General features: G+C 32.8%; 3 protein-coding genes across 4 annotated transcripts in view; all 3 read right to left on the minus strand.

Moving 5' to 3' along the window:
• LOC120430930 (uncharacterized) overlaps positions 1 to 20,543 on the minus strand; it is a 202,216-nt gene that overhangs the window by 145,372 nt on the left and 36,301 nt on the right. The window lies entirely within an intron of this gene.
• LOC120420029 (uncharacterized) overlaps positions 1 to 20,543 on the minus strand; it is a 93,332-nt gene that overhangs the window by 9,271 nt on the left and 63,518 nt on the right. For both annotated transcript variants that reach the window (XM_039582928.2, XM_039582929.2), the window contains exons 3-6: positions 15,198 to 15,321; positions 7,005 to 7,090; positions 6,538 to 6,633; positions 6,248 to 6,310 (exon numbers count right to left, since the gene is read on the minus strand). In XM_039582928.2, coding sequence (XP_039438862.1) covers positions 6,248 to 6,310; positions 6,538 to 6,633; positions 7,005 to 7,090; positions 15,198 to 15,321 — 369 coding nt within the window. The remainder of the gene's footprint in view (positions 1 to 6,247; positions 6,311 to 6,537; positions 6,634 to 7,004; positions 7,091 to 15,197; positions 15,322 to 20,543) is intronic.
• LOC120420030 (serine protease SP24D-like) lies at positions 16,549 to 17,713 on the minus strand. Its single transcript, XM_039582930.2, has 3 exons — positions 17,309 to 17,713; positions 16,849 to 17,242; positions 16,549 to 16,792 (listed from the first exon to the last, which is right to left on the minus strand). Exons 1-3 carry the CDS (start codon positions 17,587 to 17,589, stop codon positions 16,646 to 16,648), a joined length of 822 nt encoding a protein of 273 aa, XP_039438864.1. The 5' UTR covers positions 17,590 to 17,713; the 3' UTR covers positions 16,549 to 16,645.

Genomic DNA, 20,543 nt, shown 5'->3' on the forward strand with positions numbered 1-20,543 from the left:
GTCTTTAAGTTGACGGAATGGGACCGCCAGTCAAGCAAAGGCAGTAAAGTAAAGAATAAACGAATCCGGAACGAGTCAACCCTTGGGTAAAGGTTGACCACAGAACAAACTTGGGCCCGGGAGGTTCGGCTCGAAATGGGGAAAACCGGTAGAATGAATAACAATGCGTACACCACATCAGACACCAGGCCCGTAGCCAGGGGAGTGGGCTTCGGGCTGAAGCCCCCCCCCCCCGAAATTTTTGGAAGACATATGGGAGAGAGGGAAGAAGAAAAAAAGAAGGAGAAAATTTCTTCTTCCAGCCCCCCCCCTCCCGGACCAAAATTCTGGCTACACTCCTGTCAGACACACACATTCGAAAGGGTGTGCTTTAAAGCTGATGAATTTCAAAAAGCAATCCGATTGATGGCATTTGGTCTTTTTGTGTGGTAAAATGAACCATTAAGCAATGTGGATACGATTGATTGAAACACTCTCATAATTAAAAGGCTCGGCAGTTGATTGATGACAATTTATTATGGCAGGATTTTGTCCTCAATCACCCACAATTGACCCAACAATTTGTGCTATGTTGTCTCTGGAACAGAAGAGTCCCTGTCTATAGATAGTTCATGCTGCAACATAACTCTACTGATTAAGCAGACAGTCAATTATTTCAATCAATCTGGCAATCAAGTTCAAACCCAAAGGTATTCCATTGCACAAGGCTAGCTGGAAACCAGCAATGAATGCGAGGAAGAATTTTACTGCCGGAGGACATTGGAGAGTATTTCCATTAGCTATGATATTTCACTAGAATTGATGCCATGAAGCTGGACAGATATATTTTCCCGAGCAGACGGAAATAACTTGGCAATAACATTTTTTAGATCTTTGAAAATACTAGGCCAATAACATTTTATTTATAACAGGATTTGTTATTTGTCGTTATGCTTTTTTTGTTATTGGATTGTTATTGTAATAACAGACTAATAACGTTTTTAGTTATTCTTCGAACCAATCTTTGTTATTATTTTTTGTTATTTTAACAATTAATCCTATCATCCTAATAACAGTTGGAGTTATTCTTCCATAACAAAAAATGTTATTCCCAAGTTGTTTTGGCTTTCAACCAATATCAGACCAAAAATAAATTTTGTTATGATAACATAAACTGTTATTAAACCCTCATGCAAAAATGGATTTTTCAAGAAGATTCCATAACACTTTTTGTTATTTTAACAGTATTTGTTATTAAAATGGCATGAATTTTGCTATTACCGTCTGCCCGGGTTCCGTGACCTGAAACAATGCCTCACAGCCGGACAAAGGTTTCTTGTGCTAGCCTTATTTTATTTTTAAATAAGTATGGAAAACATTTTTTTTATTAAAACATATGTTGTGACTAAAACAGTGCACAGTGAGCGAAAATGGACCAACAATCGTACTTATTTAAACGCGGCTGGTTCCCGTAAATGAAAAATAGTGTCTCTTATGAAAGAAAATCCGGGAAATCGAAAATCTGTAACTTTTGAAAGAATTTCTTAAACATGAAACTTAACTTTAAAGAACTTTTTGCGAATCGAAAAAGCAACCTTATTTTGAATTGATTTTAAAAATATGGAAATATTTTTATTGGAGAGAACAAAGTATCTTCTTACCTTAATATTGGACGCTTTTTGATCAATACCCAAAAAACCCTAATTTTTGCATTTTCATTTGTTTCAACCTGGGTGAGAAGCTGTAACGTGATTTTCGAATGATCCCACTTTGTTTACATCTACAAAGTAGGAGGCTGTTCAATAAGGAGCCCAGAAAAAAAGACCCCCTCCTCCACAAGCAAAAAACAGTTTTTTGGGTTATTTTAGGCATCTGAGCAAATTTTGAGCGAAATTGGTTGAGATTAACCCATTGATACCCGAGCCTAAAGTAGAGAAAAAAATGTTTTTCATACAAAAATTACTTTTTTAAATCGCTAATAACTTTTAAGGGTTGAGTTTTTCAGCTTTGGTATGTTCTACAAAGTTGTAGAGCATTAAATTTCCAATGAGAATCTCATTTTTGGGAATACCGTGCAGACCAAACCGTAATAAATTGAGTTTTCCATACATTTTTTCGATTTTTCCCATACAAACTTCACCTTCGAGTATCAATGGGTAAATGTTGACTGATTTTGCTCATATTTGGCCCAGAGTCCTAAAATAGCTCAAGGAACAATATTCAGCTTGTGGAGCAAGGTTTTGAGAAAAAGTCCCATATTCTGGGCACCCTACTGTTCAAGCACAAGCATGACTTTTTTCTTACTGGTAAATGAGCTGTTTTATAATCAGTGGTATGTGTTTTATTTTGTCTAGGTTTTGAATTTGTTTTGCTGTAAAATTGTGTGTGCTTTAAAGTTTCGATCGTTTAGAAGATGTTTTTCTTTTTTACGGGTGACGACGAACTGCGGCGAGAGTGTCACGCCTTCAACTTTCTTAAAGTTTCTACTTTTGGTGAACAGTAAATTGGTCCCACTTTGAAAGTTCAAAATTGAGGCCGTTTTGCGAATCACTATTCAGCACCCAGGTTTCAACCAAAGGCAATATCTCAGCATCCTTTGTCTAATCTTCAATATTTTAAAGAAATTTTCCAAACTTTTCGAGTTTAAAAAATTGATGGCCTTGTAAAACACAAAACACAAAACAAATAAAAAAGTTTGTAAAATTGTACTTTTGCACAATTCCTTGATGTGCGATTTAAGTGAAATAACAACTAATATTTTAAAAGAATTTAGCCAATATTTCTTGAATTCTCTAATTATATCTACAACTTCCCCCAATTCACAAATCGATCAGAAATTGCTTCTTAAGGTACGAAAACGAAGTTGACTTTACCCGAGCATGAGTAAAAAACAAGGGAAATGCGTAATAATACCATTCTCTGGTATCAATACCAAATTTTGATATTCCTGGACCCTTTAAAATTTGTCTTAAGGATTATGCAAGAGCAAAATGTGGTATCATACCAATTTAAGGTATTGTTTTGATATTGCAAAATTGCAGAATTTGTCAATGGTCGAACACCACATTTTGGTATTCTTTTGGTATTACAGTATTTTATCAAATTCCTCTGAAACTATGGGAAAATTTTGACCAATTTTGACAAAATAATTAATTTTGCGCTAAAATGATGTCTCAAAGCGAATGCCTTCATTGAAAACCGGAAATTTCAAACTTGATTTTAAACATTTTTGATATACCCCCTAAAGAAATGACTTGAAATTGTGGAAAATTTTCAAAGTCAGGATGCCACATTTTGGTATTATTTTGGTATTGAAAGTTTTCATCAAATTCCTCTGAAACTATGGAATTTTTTTTATAAATTTTGACGAGATAATTAATTTTTAATTGACTTGAAACCCAAAAATGTTAAAGCTGATTTTCATATTTTTTTGATATACCCACTAAGATTTTTTTTAAAAACGTTGAAATTTCTCTAAGTCGGGATAACCAAATACTTTGAAAAACGAGTTAATCAACAGATTATTGAATTTTGGTGAATTTCAATCCTTATTTTTCAATCTTGTTATTTTTCAGAATCTTCAAGAACTTCAAGCACAGGCCGTTCATCAATGACAAATGAATTCGATGTGGTGAAGAATATCACTAAGAACAACATGGAATCATCAGGTGAGTAGATTTGGCTGTTGCATATGGATCATTTCCGTTTTTTCACTAACTGCAACTGCTGCACTAAAAATGGTATGAAAATACCAAATTTTGGTATTTCTTGTGCAAATACCAGCGACCAAAATGTGCTCTTGGTTGCCCAGTAATAGATGGTAAAATACCATGAAATCATACCAAAATCATGTATGTGGAAGACCACAGGAATACCAAAATCTGATTTTCCAAGGGCGCGGGAATACCTAAAAATAAAACCATGGCAATACCAAGTTTTGGTATTCAAGCAATGTTCAAAAATCCAGAAGACCTCAACTTGGTATTGAAATGGTTTTATTTTGAGGTATTATTTTACCCTTGGAATAACATGGTTTGGTATTGTTGTGGTCTTCCACATATAAGATTTTGGTATGATTTCATGGTATTTTACCATCTATTACTGGGCAACCAAGGGCACATTTTGGTCTTTGTTATTTACCCCTGCTCGGGTATAGCTGTCGGCCACCATTGCTAGTACCAACCACTAGTGTCTTCCTTTTATCTACAAGGACTTCGCCGCCCTGGGTTCCTAAGTGTATGAAAGTATGGCACGGAGCGACGGCGCCGAATACGCATATTTACACAAAGAATTTTAGAGCGCCCGCCGCGGGATTCGAACCGGCGACCTCTGGAATGTGAGTCCAGTGCGCGGTCCGATTGATCCACAAGGATCAATAGGGTACAGACTTTTGAATATTTACACTGCATGTTTGTATGACAACTTTTCAAATGAAATTTAGATGAAAATTATCATTTATCTAAGTCCCAGAGAATTGCTCTTTTACAAGTCATGATTGAAGTTTTTGCATATAGAGCAGTTCTTTAGGATTTCGGTCATTCGATTTTTTTTGTATTTTTTAATCCGACTGAAACTTTTTTGGTGCCTTCGGTATGCCCAAAGAAGCCATTTTGCATCATTAGTTTGTCCATATAATTTTCCATACAAATTTGGCAGCTGTCCATACAAAAATGATGCATGAAAATTCAAAAATCTGTATCTTTTGAAGGAATTTTTGATCGATTTGGTGTCTTCGGCAAAGTTGTAGGTATGGATACGGACTACACTGGAAAAAAATGATACACGGTAAAAAAAAATTGGTGATTTTTTATTTAACTTTTTATCACTAAAACTTGATTTGCAAAAAAACACTATTTTTATTTTTTTTTTTTTTTGATATGTTTTAGAGGACATAAAATGCCAACTTTTCAGAAATTTCCAGGTTGTGCAAAAAATCATTGACCGAGTTATGATTTTTTTAATCAATACTGATTTTTTCAAAGAATCGAAATATTGGTCGCAACATTTTTTCAACTTCATTTTTCGATATAAAATCAAATTTACAATCAAAAAGTACTTTAGTGAAATTTTGATAAAGTGCACCGTTTTTTAGTTAAATCCATATTTAGGTGACTTTTTTGAAAATAGTCGCAGTTTTTCATTGTTTAAAATTTAAACCAAGACTAACATCTTCAAAGGGCGTAATATTGAATGTTTGGCCCTTTTGAAATGTTAGTCTTGATTTGAAAATATTGTTTTCGAAAAGATCGGAAAATTTCACAAATGTTTCATGTATTAACATTGAAAATCGGACCATTACTTGCTGAGATATCGACATTAAAAAATGGTGGGTTGTTTGGGTGAGACTTAGAAAACATAAATTTTCCTTTTTTTAAACCTTTGCATTGCAATATCTCAGCAACTAAAGGTCGTATCAACAAAGTCCGAATAAGCAAAATATAGAGAATTTTCTCAGTGCAAACATGTGCACTAATTTTAAACAATGAAAAACTGCGACTATTTTCAAAAAAGTCACCTAAATATGGATTTAACTTAAAAACGGTGCACTTTATCAAAATTTCACTAAAGTACTTTTTAATTGTAAATTTGATTTTACATCGAAAAATGAAGTTGAAAAAATTTTGCGACCGATATTTCGATTTTTTGAAAAAATCAGTATTGATTAAAAAATTCATAACTCGGTCAATGATTTTTTGCACAACCTGGAAATTTCTGAAAAGTTGGCATTTTATGTCCTCTAAAACATATTAAAAAAAAATAGTGTTTTTTTTTGCAAATCAAGTTTTAATGATAAAAATTTAAATAAAAAATCACCAAAATTTTTTTTACCGTGTATTATTTGTTTTCCAGTGTAGTCCGTATCCATACCTACAACTTTGCCGAAGACACCAAATCGATCAAAAAATTCCTTCAAAAGATACGGATTTTTGAATTTTCATACATCATTTTTGTATGGACAGCTGCCAAATTTGTATGGAAAATTATATGAACAAACTAATGATGCAAAATGGCTTCTTTGGGCATACCGAAGGCACAAAAAAAGTTCCAGTCGGATTAAAAATTACAAAAATTAAAATTGAAGAAAAAATACCGATTTCGTAGAGAATTACTCTACAGGGGAAAAATCCCAAAAACTAAGTTCTACATATAATATTGAAAAAAAGGCATCGATTCTCAAAAAAAAATGTAAACATTTGGATTGATGCGTTCAGGATCAGTTCGTGTAGTGCTCAAATTTCCGTAATTTAAAACAAGACTTTATACTTACATTAAGACACATAATGAAAAAGTCCACCGTGAACAGCATCGCCGTGACTGGCTCGAACTGCAACTGTGAAGAGAACGAGCGAAAAACCCCCAGGATTGGGGGCGTTAGAACCAACCAAAGTTATATTTCATAGAAGTGAATAAATTGGCTCCGATTAGTTCGACGCCGGGTGAATGATTAAGTTGCCTCGCCTAACGGGGCGGCCCAAATTTATCATTTATTCACGGGCTAGATTTGGCTCAGCACGGTGCAAAAGTTCGATTCGGTAAATTGCTTCGTGTAGAACTTACCGCTTGACTAGCGCTCAGATAGACAAAGTGAGCACACTCCACCAGCAGGTCGGCAATCATCACGAAGATCCACGGCAGGAGGAACGCCCGCATGTTCTGTTAAAAAATTAGGAGTTGTGTTTGTTTATTCCGGAGGATGAACGTTGTTTCCGTAGCGCCGCGTGGGAGCAACAAAGTTATAGATAAAAGGAAAAAAGGCTGGGGTCAGTGCTCGATGAGCTATTCAGAGGAAAAAATAAGTAGCACTAGATTTTGATGCCTTAACTTTCTGTCTATTTTAATCAACTTAAAAAAAACAAGGCTTGGACAAATATACGAGGTCAACTATTTTCAAATCATAAAAATTTCTCCTGATTAACGACCCACGTGATACCATGTGCAGGAAGAGACAACACAGGGTGGAGTGGTTCAAACATCGAGCATACGCGTGTGTAATTAATTTATAAACATGAAATCCATCCTCGTACCATCCTCAGCCCAACTATCACCAGCAGCGACGACAACACGCCCAGGCTTGCGAATGCCAGCAGCAACATGTTGAATATCACAGTGACTGTAACGAGAAGAGCACAGGGAGGCCACGTGTGGCACGTGGTTGCGTGAGCAAAGATTTAATAATGAGATGATGGTCGGAGTTGGAGTTCTGTTTGTGTGCTGGTGTGGTGGAAATGGAGTGTTGTCGACACGCGTAGTCACGAATCGAATATCATTGCATGTATGGTAAACATATAACAAATATAACTATATGGTTATGCATGACCATGGAAGGTTACCATTGGAATGTTGAAATAATTTGCGATGTGATGGCATGCCCACTTTTTGAATCCATCATAGATTGAGCAGTTTGGTATGTTATTGAAGATAAAGTTTTTACTGAAACATTGTTTGAGAAAAATGAATTCGATATTCATTTTATGTTTGCATCAAAATTTAAAAATTCAAAGAGACTGCTTCCTCTCAAATTAACGTGTTCATGTTTTATATTGAATTGAAAAACAAAATTTAATGCAATCTACTTAAAATGTCAAAGGTGAGTGAGTAAATGAATTTGTCAGTGAGTGAGTTAAGGCATGAGTAAACTAGCGAATAAGTTCGAATTTGAGTAAATGATACAGAGAAACGGTGAAAGTAAAATAGTGAATGCGAGAGTTAGAAAAGAATTTGCGCGAGAAAAAGAGTGAAAGAACAAAAGTTAGTGAAAAATAAAGATTTTTGAGTGAGTTAGTAAGTGACTAAGTAAGTATGTATTTAATATTTATAAAGTTTTAATGTGTTGATATATTCAAATTATTTAAGTGTTTAAAAAAGTTTCTAAACTTTTATTAGTGAATTGAAAGCATGTAATTTTGCCTTCCTCACTGAGGTAAGGCTATAATCCCGCTCTAAAAATGAACTTTTTCACGTATACCTATCGACTCCGAATCGAAAACAGATCAAAAGTATGTGTCTGAATATGGGTGTGTGTGTATGTGTGTGTAGTTATGTATGTGACCAAAATTCTCACTGAGTTTTCTCAGCACTGGCTGAACCGATTTTGATTAAACCGGTTGCATTCGACTTGGTTTAAGTTCCCATACATCGCTATTGAATTGTTTGAAATTTCAATAAGCAGTTAAAAAGTTGTGAATAAAATGTGTTTTCGCATATATCTGGATCTCACTTAAATGTATGTAAAGAGTATTCCAAGTATTAACAGAATAAACCAAGTTAAAGGTTTTAAGGAGCGGCCGTGGCTGACTGGTTACGGTGTTCGCTTTGTAAGCGAATGGTCCTGGGTTCGATTCCCATCTGCTCCCAACGAGAAAGTATAGGAAATATAAATCTTGAAACTCTGAACATGAACGAAAAATCAAAGTTGCTTGAGTCGGGGTTCGATCCCCCGTCCTTTGGATTGGTAAGCAAAAATGCTAACCACTAGGCCATCGCGACTTGGTGAGCTATAATTGGAATTAGGAATACTGTTACTACCAACTATATACGCGCTGGGTCCTTGTCCATTTGACAAGGGTTCGGAAGTTCTAAATAACGTTTGAACCCGATTGGTGCAAACGTTCTTCAGGGCGGGGCTTGTCGATAAAGCTGAAGTACCTCGCGCTCGGCTAGCCAGCGTAGAAATGGGTCACCGAAGCTCGGCAGAGCTAACACCTTCCAAATGCCTATGCGAGTTATTTGCATGTATAGAATGTAGATCTAAAAAATACATGGAAACAACTCAATTTGTAAGAAGCGGCCGCGTGGTCCCGTTTGGTTGGTTGCACACACACACACACACACACACACACACACACACACACACACACACACACACACACAAAATAAACCAAGTTAAAGGTTTTAGAATTTTCAATGTATTGAAAGTTTTAAAAGTATTAATGTATCAAAAGTATAAAAAGTAAAAAAAGCGTGTACTTAAAAAGTTTACAAAGGAATTCAAATTTAAATTTTAAGTTTATTAAGTATTTTAAGTATTTTAAGTTTTTTACGTATTTTAAGTATTTTAAGTATTTTAAGTATTTCAAGTTTTTTAAGTATTTTAAGTATTTTAAGTATTTTAAGTATTTTAAGTATTTTTAGTATTTTAAGTATTTTAAGTATTTTTTTAGTATTTTAAGTATTTTAAGTATTTTAAGTACATATTTTGAGTATTTTAAGTATTTTAAGTATTTCAAGTATTTTAAGTATTTTAATTTTAAGTATTTTAAGTATTTTAAGTATTTTTTTTAGTATTTTAAGTATTTTAAGTATTTTAAGTATTTTAAGTATTTTAAGTATTTTAAGTATTTTAAGTATTTTAAGTATTTTAAGTATTTTAAGTATTTTAAGTATTTTAAGTATTTTAAGTATTTTAAGTATTTTAAGTATTTTAAGTATTTTAAGTATTTTAAGTATTTTAAGTATTTTAAGTATTTTAATTATTTTAAGTATTTTAAGTATTTTAAGTATTTTAAGTATTTTAAGTATTTTAAGTATTTTAAGTATTTTAAGTATTTTAAGTATTTTAAGTATTTTAAGTATTTTAAGTATTTTAAGTATTTGAAACACTTTTTCAGTTTATTTTAGTGTTTTAAAATTTTTAAAGTATTCCAAGTTTTTTTGTACCTAAAGTTTTTTTGTGTTCAAAGTTTTTTTTTGTTTTTAGTTTTTTTTTGTGTTTTGAGTATTTTGAGTATTTTTATTTTGTTTACAACTTAATTCCAGTTGGAGTTTCTAGTAAAGCTATAACTGTATGTACAAGTGATTTGCAAGAAAAGTTACTGTTCAGTTCCTCTGAATTTTATTGTTTGGGCAAGTTTGGAGTTAAATTATGTAAACTGTGTATTAATTCAAAAACTAATTTTAAACTTCAACTCCGCGCAAATTTCACGAATTTTATTCAGTTTAAACTACGTTTAGCATGTCAATCCCATCTAACCGCGGACCTCTTTTAATATTATCAGATCCCAAATCTTGATTTCATTTTGGTGGAATTTGTTCTTGTTCATTACACAGTATGAACAATATTTTTTTTCTTTGCCTCTATTTAATTATTATGATGTAATTTCATCAAAATGGCCTTAACTTACTTAATGCGATCAAAAATATATTTTAATTTACTTAAGGTTCAACTTGATAGCTACTGTGTACAAGCTAAATATTTAGTATTTCTCTCTGCTTCCAAGTCACCCTCATTAAATTGTACCCAGATTATCTGAGAATGACAAAACGAGCAACAACTGATTGTGCGAATCTAAATGAGGGAGTCAAGAACCTCAAATTTCACGAGACAGGTCCGCCAATACATCATCTTTGTAGCATTACCCTCGAAAGGTCGCGGTTTATGTTGGAGATACAGACGCCCCAAAACCAGAACATTCCTCGAGGTTGGCGGAAAAAGGCACGTGACTTGAACCTTCGATGGAACCTTCTTCTCTAATTAAGTTTCTGGGGAACAATTGAATGGACGTATAGTGTAGTGTAGCAGGTGGAGCTTCCATCGAACAACTGGCGCCAGACTGTTAAAAGCAAACACAACTTTGCTCTACTCTTCTAGGAAGGTCTCTTGTTTAAAACTAACGACGGATCAATGAAAGGTCAACTTTGGAGATAACGTGGGCTTTGTTGACCAAAATGATTTCGAGAGTGACATTCAGTTCAATTTCATTCAGATAGCAGGTAAAATCATTTAACATTTTTTTTCGTTTTTGATTGAAAATTTTGCAGACATACTTGAAATTAATTGTAGTTTTCAAAAGATTAACGTACTTACCGAAATTATTTTCAACTTTTGACAAACTCAATTAATTACTCGTTATAAGTAGTCCTGCGAGAAACCTTAATTCCACGGAAAAGTTTCTTGCAGATGCATAATCCATCTTGTAGATCTGTCATTTTATGTTGTTGGTTTTATCTTTAAGCTTCTCTTCCTTAATTCCACCTTCATCATCAGGAAAAACTTGAGGGAGGGCTGAACAAAGTTTGGCTGCCACTCGAGCCCTCGAGTTAGGGTGGTCCATATTATGCCGAAAGTCTATTGTTTTAAATTACATTGCAATTCCTTCAAACGTATTTTTTTTGTATGTAAGTATTCAAAAATAAAAAAATGACTTGAAAACATTCCAAGTCATTCAAATATTAACCCCTCAAAATTCAGCACGCAAAAATCAAATTTGTTATCCTCAGCAAACCGAATTGCTCACAGGGAAAAGGGGGAAATTTAATTTCCGTTGTGATTTCGCTGCCACAGCTTTTTTCTTGTGCTTGTTTTTCCTCGCTGCTTTTCTGCCACAGGATAATTACGCTGCACGACTTGTCGAGCTTTTCTTATCGAACAAATTCCGAATCAAGTTTCAGTCTGATTTTGCTCGCTCTAGCGGACAGAAGAAAGTTTTTTTTTAAGAGTGCTCATTCCTATTGAGCTGAAAGTTTCCGAATAGCTCAACCGGAAGCGCACATATTTTGCCGATCAATCGTAAAAGTGAAGAGAAAATAGAGAGTTTTCTTTTGCTTGCGCTGGAAATTTTGCTGATTGTTTTATTCCGATTGCATTTTCCATTTTTTTCTAACAAATTTCCAGCATGCAAAAAATGCGTAAGGGTATCAAACGAATCACCTCGAAATCAAGTTTTTGTGGTCAAGCTTACATTTTGTGGGGCTGTTCGTCAAAATAAACATGAATCACGATTTTCATCCAAACTGGACACCCCCTTCCATATTAGCACCTCCCTAAAGTTCTATATTTTTATACAAGATTTGTTCTCAGCGTTAATCCTGAAAAAAAAAACATACCAGGGATTTTCGATTATGAGAAGGGGTTTCCTAGTTGAGCAATTCTCTACCAAAACCGGAAATGGATTTTATTTGTATTTTTTTATTTGGCTCAAACTTTGTGAGGGCCTTCCCTATGACCAAATTAGCTATTTTGCGTCATTGGTTCACCCATACAAGTCTCCATACAATTTTGGCTGCTGTCCATACAAAAATTGTATGTAAATATTCAAACAACTGTAACTTTTGAGTGAATTTTCTGAGCAATTTGGTGACTTCGGCAAAGTTGTAGGTTTGAGGACTTTTGAGAAAAAAATAGGTACACGAAAAAAAAAATTGCAGATTTTTTAATCAACTTTTTTTTACTAAAACTCAATTTCCCAAAATTTTGATTTTCGAGATTTTTTGATATGTTTTAGGGGACAAAAATCCGCAACTTTTGAGCCATAGAGAAGTGCCGAGTTATGATTTTTTGAAAAAATAGTGATTTTTGGAAAAAATCGAAGTTGCATGCAAAAACAAATTTGTCATTATTTTTTAATGCAAAATTGAATTTGCAATCGAAAAGTACATTACAGGTTTTTTGATAGAGGGCTCCGTTTTCAAGATATAGCCAACGAAAGTTTGATTTTTGCGAAATATTTGCAGTTTTCGATTTTTAAAAATAGTGACCATGAGTGACCATATCTAAAACTATTTTTTTTTGAAAAGTTCAGAAAATTTGCTATAAAATTGTCAAAGAGAAATTGAAGATTGGACCTCGGGTTGCTGAGATAGAGCCGCTTTAAGAAAAAGAAACACGAAAATTGAAGTTCTCACCGAAACAACTCACCATTTTCTAATGACGATATCTCAGCAACTAATGGTCCGATTTTCAATGTTAATACATAAAACATTCGTAAAATTTTCCGATCTTTTCGAAAAAAATATTTTAAATTTTAAAATTAAGACTAGCATTTTAAATGGGCGTAAAATTAAAAAAAAATCCGTGTACCTATTTTTTTCTCAAAAGTCCTCAACAATACCTACAACTTTGCCGAAGACACCAAATTGATCAGAAAATTCACTCAAAAGCTACAGTTGTTTGAATATTTACATACCATTTTTGTATGGACTGCAGCCAAAATTGTATGGAGACTTGTATGGGTGAACCAATGACGCAAAATAGCTTATTTCGTCATATGGAAGGCCCCCACAAAGTTTAAGCCAAATAAAAAAATACAAAAAATAAAAATGGTCGAAATCGGCCGATTTCGTAGAGAGTTGCTCAGTTGTTCACGGACGTTGGATGCATAAATTGATGATTGTATGATATTGATAAAAAGAATATTCGATTAATCTAAAAAAATCAAAAATTATTGATTTAACCTGCTTAAAAAATAAAGCAATAAATTGATTGAAAAATAATAATTTGATAAATTGATCAATTGATAAATTGATAAATTGATAAATTGATAAATTAATAAATTGATAAATTGATAAAATGATAAATTGATAAATTGGTAAATTGATAAATTGATAAATTGATAAATTGATAAATTGATAAATTGATAAATTGATAAATTGATAAATTGATAAATTGATAAATTGATAAATTGATAAATTGATAAATTGATAAATTGATAAATTGATAAATTGATAAATTGATAAATTGATAAATTGATAAATTGATAAATTGATAAATTGATAAATTGATAAATTGATAAATTGATAAATTGATAAATTGATAAATTGATAAATTGATAAATTGATAAATTGATAAATTGATAAATTGATAAATTGATAAATTGATGAATTGATAAATTGATAAATTGATAAATTGATAAATTGATAAATTGATAATTTATTAAATTGATAAATTGATAAATTGATAAATTGATAAATTGATAAATTGATAAATTGATAAATTGATAAATTGATAAATTGATAAATTGATAAATTGATGAATTGATAAATTGATAAATTGATAAATTGATAAATTGATAAATTGATAAATTGATAAATTGATAAATTGATAAATTGATAAATTGATAAATTGATAAATTGATAAATTGATAAATTGATAAATTGATAAATTGATAAATTGATAAATTGATAAATTGATAAATTGATAAATCGATAAATTGATAAATTGATAAATTGATAAATTGATAAATTGATAAATTGATAAATTGATAAATTTATAAATTGATAAATTGATAAATTGATAAATTGATAAATTGATAAATTGATAAATTGATAAATTGATAAATTGATAAATTGATAAATTGATAAATTGATAAATGGATAAATTGATAAATTGATAAATTGATAAATTGATAAATTGATAAATTGATAAATTGATAAATTGATAAATTGATAAATTGATAAATTGATAAATTGATAAATTGATAAATTGATAAATTGATAAATTGATAAATTGATAAATTGATAAATTGATAAATTGATAAATTGATAAATTGATAAATTGATAAATTGATAAATTGATAAATTGATAAATTGATAAATTGATAAATTGATAAATTGATAAATTGATAAATTGATAAATTGATAAATTGATAAATTGATAAATTGATAAATTGATAAATTGATAAATTGATAAATTGATAAATTGATAAATTGATAAATTGATAAATTGATAAATTGATAAATTGATAAATTGATAAATGGATAAATTGATAAATTGATAAATTGATAAATTGATAAATTGATAAATTGATAAATTGATAAATTGATAAATTGATAAATTGATAAATTGATAAATTGATAAATTGATAAATTGATAAATTGATAAATTGATAAATTGATAAATTGATAAATTGATAAATTGATAAATTGATAAATTGATAAATTGATAAATTGATAAATTGATAAATTGATAAATTGATAAATTAATAATTTGATAAATTGATAAATTGATAAATTGATAAATTGATAAATTGATAAATTGATAAATTGATAAATTGATCAATTGATAAATTGATAAATTGATAAATTGATAAATTGATAAATTGATTAATTGAAAAATTGATTAATTGATTACTTGATAAATTGATTAATTGAGAAATTGATAAATTGAATCATTGATTAATTGATTAATTGATTAATTGAAACAAGTTTTCAAAAAGCTGTCTTCAAAATCTTGCTTACTCCTAAGACTTTGTAGCAGAACCAAGGTCAATTAGCAAATCTGTTTTCCATCAATCAATATTTTGCTGTTCCAGATAATATTGATAACAAAGGTCAAAGTTGTTCACTGTGTTCGATCGTTTGCAGTAACTTTTTCTTTGCCGTTAGAACAACAATGGAAAATATTGCGATTCGCATGTGTGTGTGAGTGTGTGCTCGTCTGCATGGGTGGGTGAAATGTTTGTGGTTTTCGAGATGTTTTTGAGTGGTGGTATTGGTAGTCCTACCTGTTGATATGCTTTCCTTTTCCAGGAAACTTTCCCCGCTGGGCCTGTCGACTTCACCTTTGAGGAATTTGCGTTCGTCGTGGGCAAACACCGAAAGAGTTATGCACGAGATGCCGAAGTAAAACTGTAACAGAAGGAAAGAAATAGAGGAATAAGAAAAAGAAAGAAAAATGATTGCAAAAAGTTGGTCTTTGGCGATGTTGTTTGGGTTGGAATTTGGTGGAGTGCCTGGGCTGAGCATGTTGCGTGGGCGTTCTGGCACAGCTGGTTTTGGAGAGGTCAAATGTTTAGTATGGGGATAACTCGTTTTTTTTTTTTGTAAATTTGTGAAGCGTTTTGATTGTAGCATTCGCACGGGTCCCCCACAGACCGTTATTATGAAGAAAAAATTTCCACACAAACCAATGATTGGACATGGTTCCTGGGACCATTCTGCACCTCTGGGCCGAGTTTCAAAATATTTGCCGGCAGAAATTTCGAATACGGTCGGCTTTAAAATTTAGACGCTTAAAGTAGGTTTTGATGTTCATACTGATCAACATGCGGAAAACGCCTTGTTCATTATTTTCCATATATGTTTCCTCTTCAACAATAAATGTAATCAAAATATCAGCCCGTCAGTAATGAGAATCGTGAATAAATTACGACATGAACGATGAAATATTAATTCGATGATTTACATATTTTTATTGCTCGTGTTTTCCAGGAATGGGGACCGTATGTCTCTGTTTTGTTTAAGTTTTTTTTCAATGTCCAGGTAAATTTAAAGTGTAGAATATCTTTTTAATCCTTAGCTTGATTAATTTTTTTTTGCATAGTGTTGTAACCGATGGCAGTTCCTGAACCAATCGTTAAAGTGTTTTTTTTTCAGTTATTGGGCGGAGCTTCACTACTCCCACTGGCTAGAGCAACCAAAAGCCAAGACACCCTAGCAGTACGCAGCCAGTTCCATACCTCCACGATTGCTACTCCACTAGAACGAGACTACAGGCGTTGGTAGCCGATTGGTAGCATCGGATGACAGGTGCCTGTAGGCGGCAATACCGGAGATGACTTGCGAGGTCCAGAATTGGGATTCGAACAGACTGACAGTCAGTCGGATAACAGGTAGTTGCCAAAGCCGTAAAGCCAGTGCCAACCAAACTTACCGTGTCCTTTGGAAGGACCCCTCAACCTTTGTTTAAGGTTCATCCCGGATGTCCCGGAGACGACCAGTGGAACCCCAACATCCCCCTAGAAGTGTCCGACGTCCTGGCGACGGGAACCGCTACCAAGCACCAGGATGTAGATTGGAGCTAGGTTCTTAAACACTAAATTAGGCTAATTATAATAAAATCAAATTGAAAGAAAACTATGTAAATGTCAATGTTCTTTTATTAAATGTCCCATGTATGCCAAAGTTCTTTTATTAAATCATTTCTTTATATATTTGCCCTGTTTTCTTCTTTTCAGTACCGATTGATTGTGGCATCAATCCATTTGATATGATCCGAAACCTTTGCGTACCCGTCCGGATTTGTGGTTCCGCAGCCGTAGCCGAAATTGGCCACACCAACTAGCCTGTTACCTAATACTGCTGGTCCACCAGAGTCACCCTGAAAAAGTGATCACTTAGTTATCAGGTTTAAAGTTGGGAATTACGTGTACATACGCCACAAACGCCATTGTTGATCGGTGATTCAAGACACAAAATTCTAATTGTTCTAGTTTTGAAGAAGCATGTAAAGGATGATAGAGGCTTGGCACGATTGTATTTAAGGATTTTGGAAGTTGATCCTGTCTCTGATACCTTTCCCCATCCCGAAATGGTCACCACATCAGTAGCCTTCAGATCTTTGCGAGATCTGACTAGAGGGATAGTTTTGATGTACTTATCCAGCTGGAACGACTCCGTCAATTTCAGTAGCGCGAGATCAAAGTCATACTTGTACTTGTCTCTACTTTTGTATTTTCCGTTCACAATCACTTGCTGAACTTTTCGTGTGAACCCTCCTTGATCTTTGAACACGGTTCCAGCACGAATAGTCATCTTATCAGGGGAAATACTGTGAAAAAGATGATTTCATCAAGTTAAGTCGCTTCCCTCAGATAATCAAGTTACCAACACTCACACTCGATGGTTGCTATCGTACACACAATGAGCCGCAGTTAGGACCCAGTTGCTGCGAATAAGCGATCCACCACAAAAGCCATTTCCGTAATGTAAAGCAACTTGGAACGGAAATTGACCAAGTGTGGCATAATTTCCACCAACGATGCGGGGTGCGAAATCAGGTGGATTCCGTATAACTTTCAGTTTGGCTTTTTCGATTGGCAGAAATGTCTCACCATTAACTGATAAAAGTGATAAAACTAATGAAAGCCATCGAAAACCGAAGATCCTTCGAGACATCTTGATTGATGTTGACAGTACAAGTTAAAAGTTCACTAGCGATTTAGGTTGAAATTTATTCTTAAAACTGATAATGTGACAACGATGGGTGCTGGAGTTCCTCACAAGACAACTGGTGGCAGTTAAATGAATGTGAATGACGCCGTTTCTCTCACCTTGAGCTTGAGATAATATCTGTTTGAATAATGTTTTCAGCATTAATGTCACCTCTTATCGTTGCATGACTCATTTGTGTTCTTAATTTTATTTTGTGATACCGTTTGAAACTAACGCCCAATTTGTAAAAGTCACATTTTCATCATAAAAATTGAATTTTTAGAATTTGAGCTTTGTATAAATAACCACGATTTTATTATTTAATTGAGTTTATGTTTCCCCTAATCAGTCTTTAGCTAGTGAAAATTTTATCTTTAAAATATATTACTAATACTCCAATGTTTTGCACGGCTATGTGGTCTACTTCAAGGATTTCAGTGTCCTGATTGATTGTTCAGAATTTCCAACAATCAGGACAACAACAAAAAAACAAAACACTTAATATGTATATTTTTAAATCATTCCATAATCAGCAGTATTTTGTGTTTGAGTTATTCTGTACTTTTTGACATATAAATTTTTCTTTGTATTTTTTTTTTGATTTGGATAAAACTTTGTACATGCATTCCTTATAATTCCATACAGTTATGAGGGCTGATCATACAAGGGAATATTTGGAAATCGGGATCTTGAGATCTGTATCTTCTGATCAATTTGGTGTCTCCGGCCAAGTTGTTGATTATGATAAGACTTTTCATAACAAATATTAAAACGGAAAATAACATTTCCAGGTTTTTTTTTAATTTGACTTTTAATCACTAAAACTTGATTTTCCGAAAACGAAAAAATCGGATTTGTTTTATCGTTTTAGGGGACTTGAAAGGCATCTGCGCTGAGTTGGCTGCAAAATCTGGTACCAAAGATTTTTTTTTTTTTTGAAAAAAATTGAGATCTTTAAATAAAAAACCGAAACATTGAAAAATTAGTTTTTCTCAGTGTCATCTAATAAGCCCTAATTTTCAACTTGCAATATATCGGCAACTCTTTTTGTGAAAAGTTCTGCCCTTTCCAATGAAAAATAAATTCTTTTTTTTGAATTTTTGAAAAAAAACTTAATGTTCTAAAAACTACAATGCACTACACTTTTTCAAATTTAAATTTATTTATTTTTGAAATTTCAAATTTTCACAAAAAAATTATTGAAAAATTTAGACAATAGTTCCAGAGATATCGCGAGTGGCAATATGAGGGCTCATTAGGTTTTCCAACAAAGTCGAAAAAAGAAAAGAAAGAAAATGCATATAACTTAGAAAACGGTGCAATTTATCAAAAAATTGTTCAGTCAGTTTCGATTGCAAATTTTATTTTAAAAATATCGAAAGTTAACCAATATTCAGTGATTTAAAGTCAAATAAAAATATCGGAAAATAAAATGTCTGGAAATTATATTTTTCGTAAAACTATGAAAAGTCCTTATAGGGTAATTCTCCGCCAACTCACACAGCAGTTGCCCCGACCCCTCTTCGATTTACGTGAAACTTTGTCCTGAGGGGTAACTTTTGTTCCTGATCACGAATCCGAGGTCCGTTTTTTGACATCTCGTGACGGAGGGGCGGTACGACCCCTTCCATTTTTGAACATGCGAAAAAAGAGGTGTTTTTCAATAATTTGCAGCCGGAAACGGTGATGAGATAGAAATTTGGTGTCAAAGGGACTTTTATGTAAAATTAGACGCCCGATTTGATGGCGTACTCAGAATTCCGAAAAAACGTATTTTTCATCGAATAAAACACTAAAAAAGTTTTAAAAATTCTCCCATTTTCCGTTACTCGACTGTAAAAAATTTTGGAACATGTCATTATATGGGAAATTTAATGTACTTTTCGAATCTACAAAAAAATTTACGAAAACTTTTTTTCGTAAAATTGCGATAACTCGTGATGTTTATAAGCAAACCCCTTATGTCTTTATATCAAAATTTTTGTAATTGTCTGCTCTACAACTTTGTAGAACATCGTTACACTCTAAAAAATAACCTTGCAAAGTTAGAAAAAACACGAAATTTCAAAATGAAAAATTTTGTTCTAAATGAAAAAATGACCCTTCTGGGTCAATGTAGATTCGAAAAGTACATTAAATTTCCCATAAAATGACATGTTCTAAAAAATTTTACAGTCGAGTAACGGAAAATGGAAGAATTTTTAAAACTATTTTAGTGTTTTTTTCGATGAAAAATACGTTTTTTCGGAATTCTGAGTACGCCATCAAATCGGGCGTCTAATTTTACATAAAAGTCCCTTTGACACCAAATTTCTATCTCATCACCGTTTCCGGCTGCAAATTATTGAAAAACACCTCTTTTTTCGCATGTTCAAAAATGGAAGGGGTCGTACCGCCCCTCCGTCACGAGATATCAAAAAATGGACCTCGGATGCGTGATCAGGGACAAAAGTTACCCCTTAAGACAAAGTTTCACGCAAATCGAAGAGGGGTCGGGGCAACTTTTCCCGATTTCGTGTGAGTTGGTAGAGAATTACCCTATAATAATCTTTAACTTTGCCGAAGACACAAAATTGATCAGAAAATCACTTCTCAAGATACAGATTTTCCATTATTGGCATGACAAGCCAGCAAAATTGTTTGAATAAACAAAAAAATACAAAGTAAAAATCTCGAACAAATTCACGAAATTCTAAACGATTTGTTTTCGATTTCATTCATATTGAATTTTTGGACGCTTACTAATATTTCAGAAATACAGTCAACTCTCTGGCTGTCGATCTTCTCCGTATCAATACTGCTCCATCTGTCAATAAATTCCCCCTTCAAATAGTATGCTTTGATTTTTCGTTCTATTTGATGCTTCCCGCTCTCGACGGTCCCTTCATTATCGACACAGAGGGAGTCCACTATAGTAG

This window comes from Culex pipiens, chromosome 3 (genome assembly GCF_016801865.2).
Source record: "Culex pipiens pallens isolate TS chromosome 3, TS_CPP_V2, whole genome shotgun sequence".
NCBI lineage: Eukaryota > Metazoa > Arthropoda > Insecta > Diptera > Culicidae > Culex > Culex pipiens.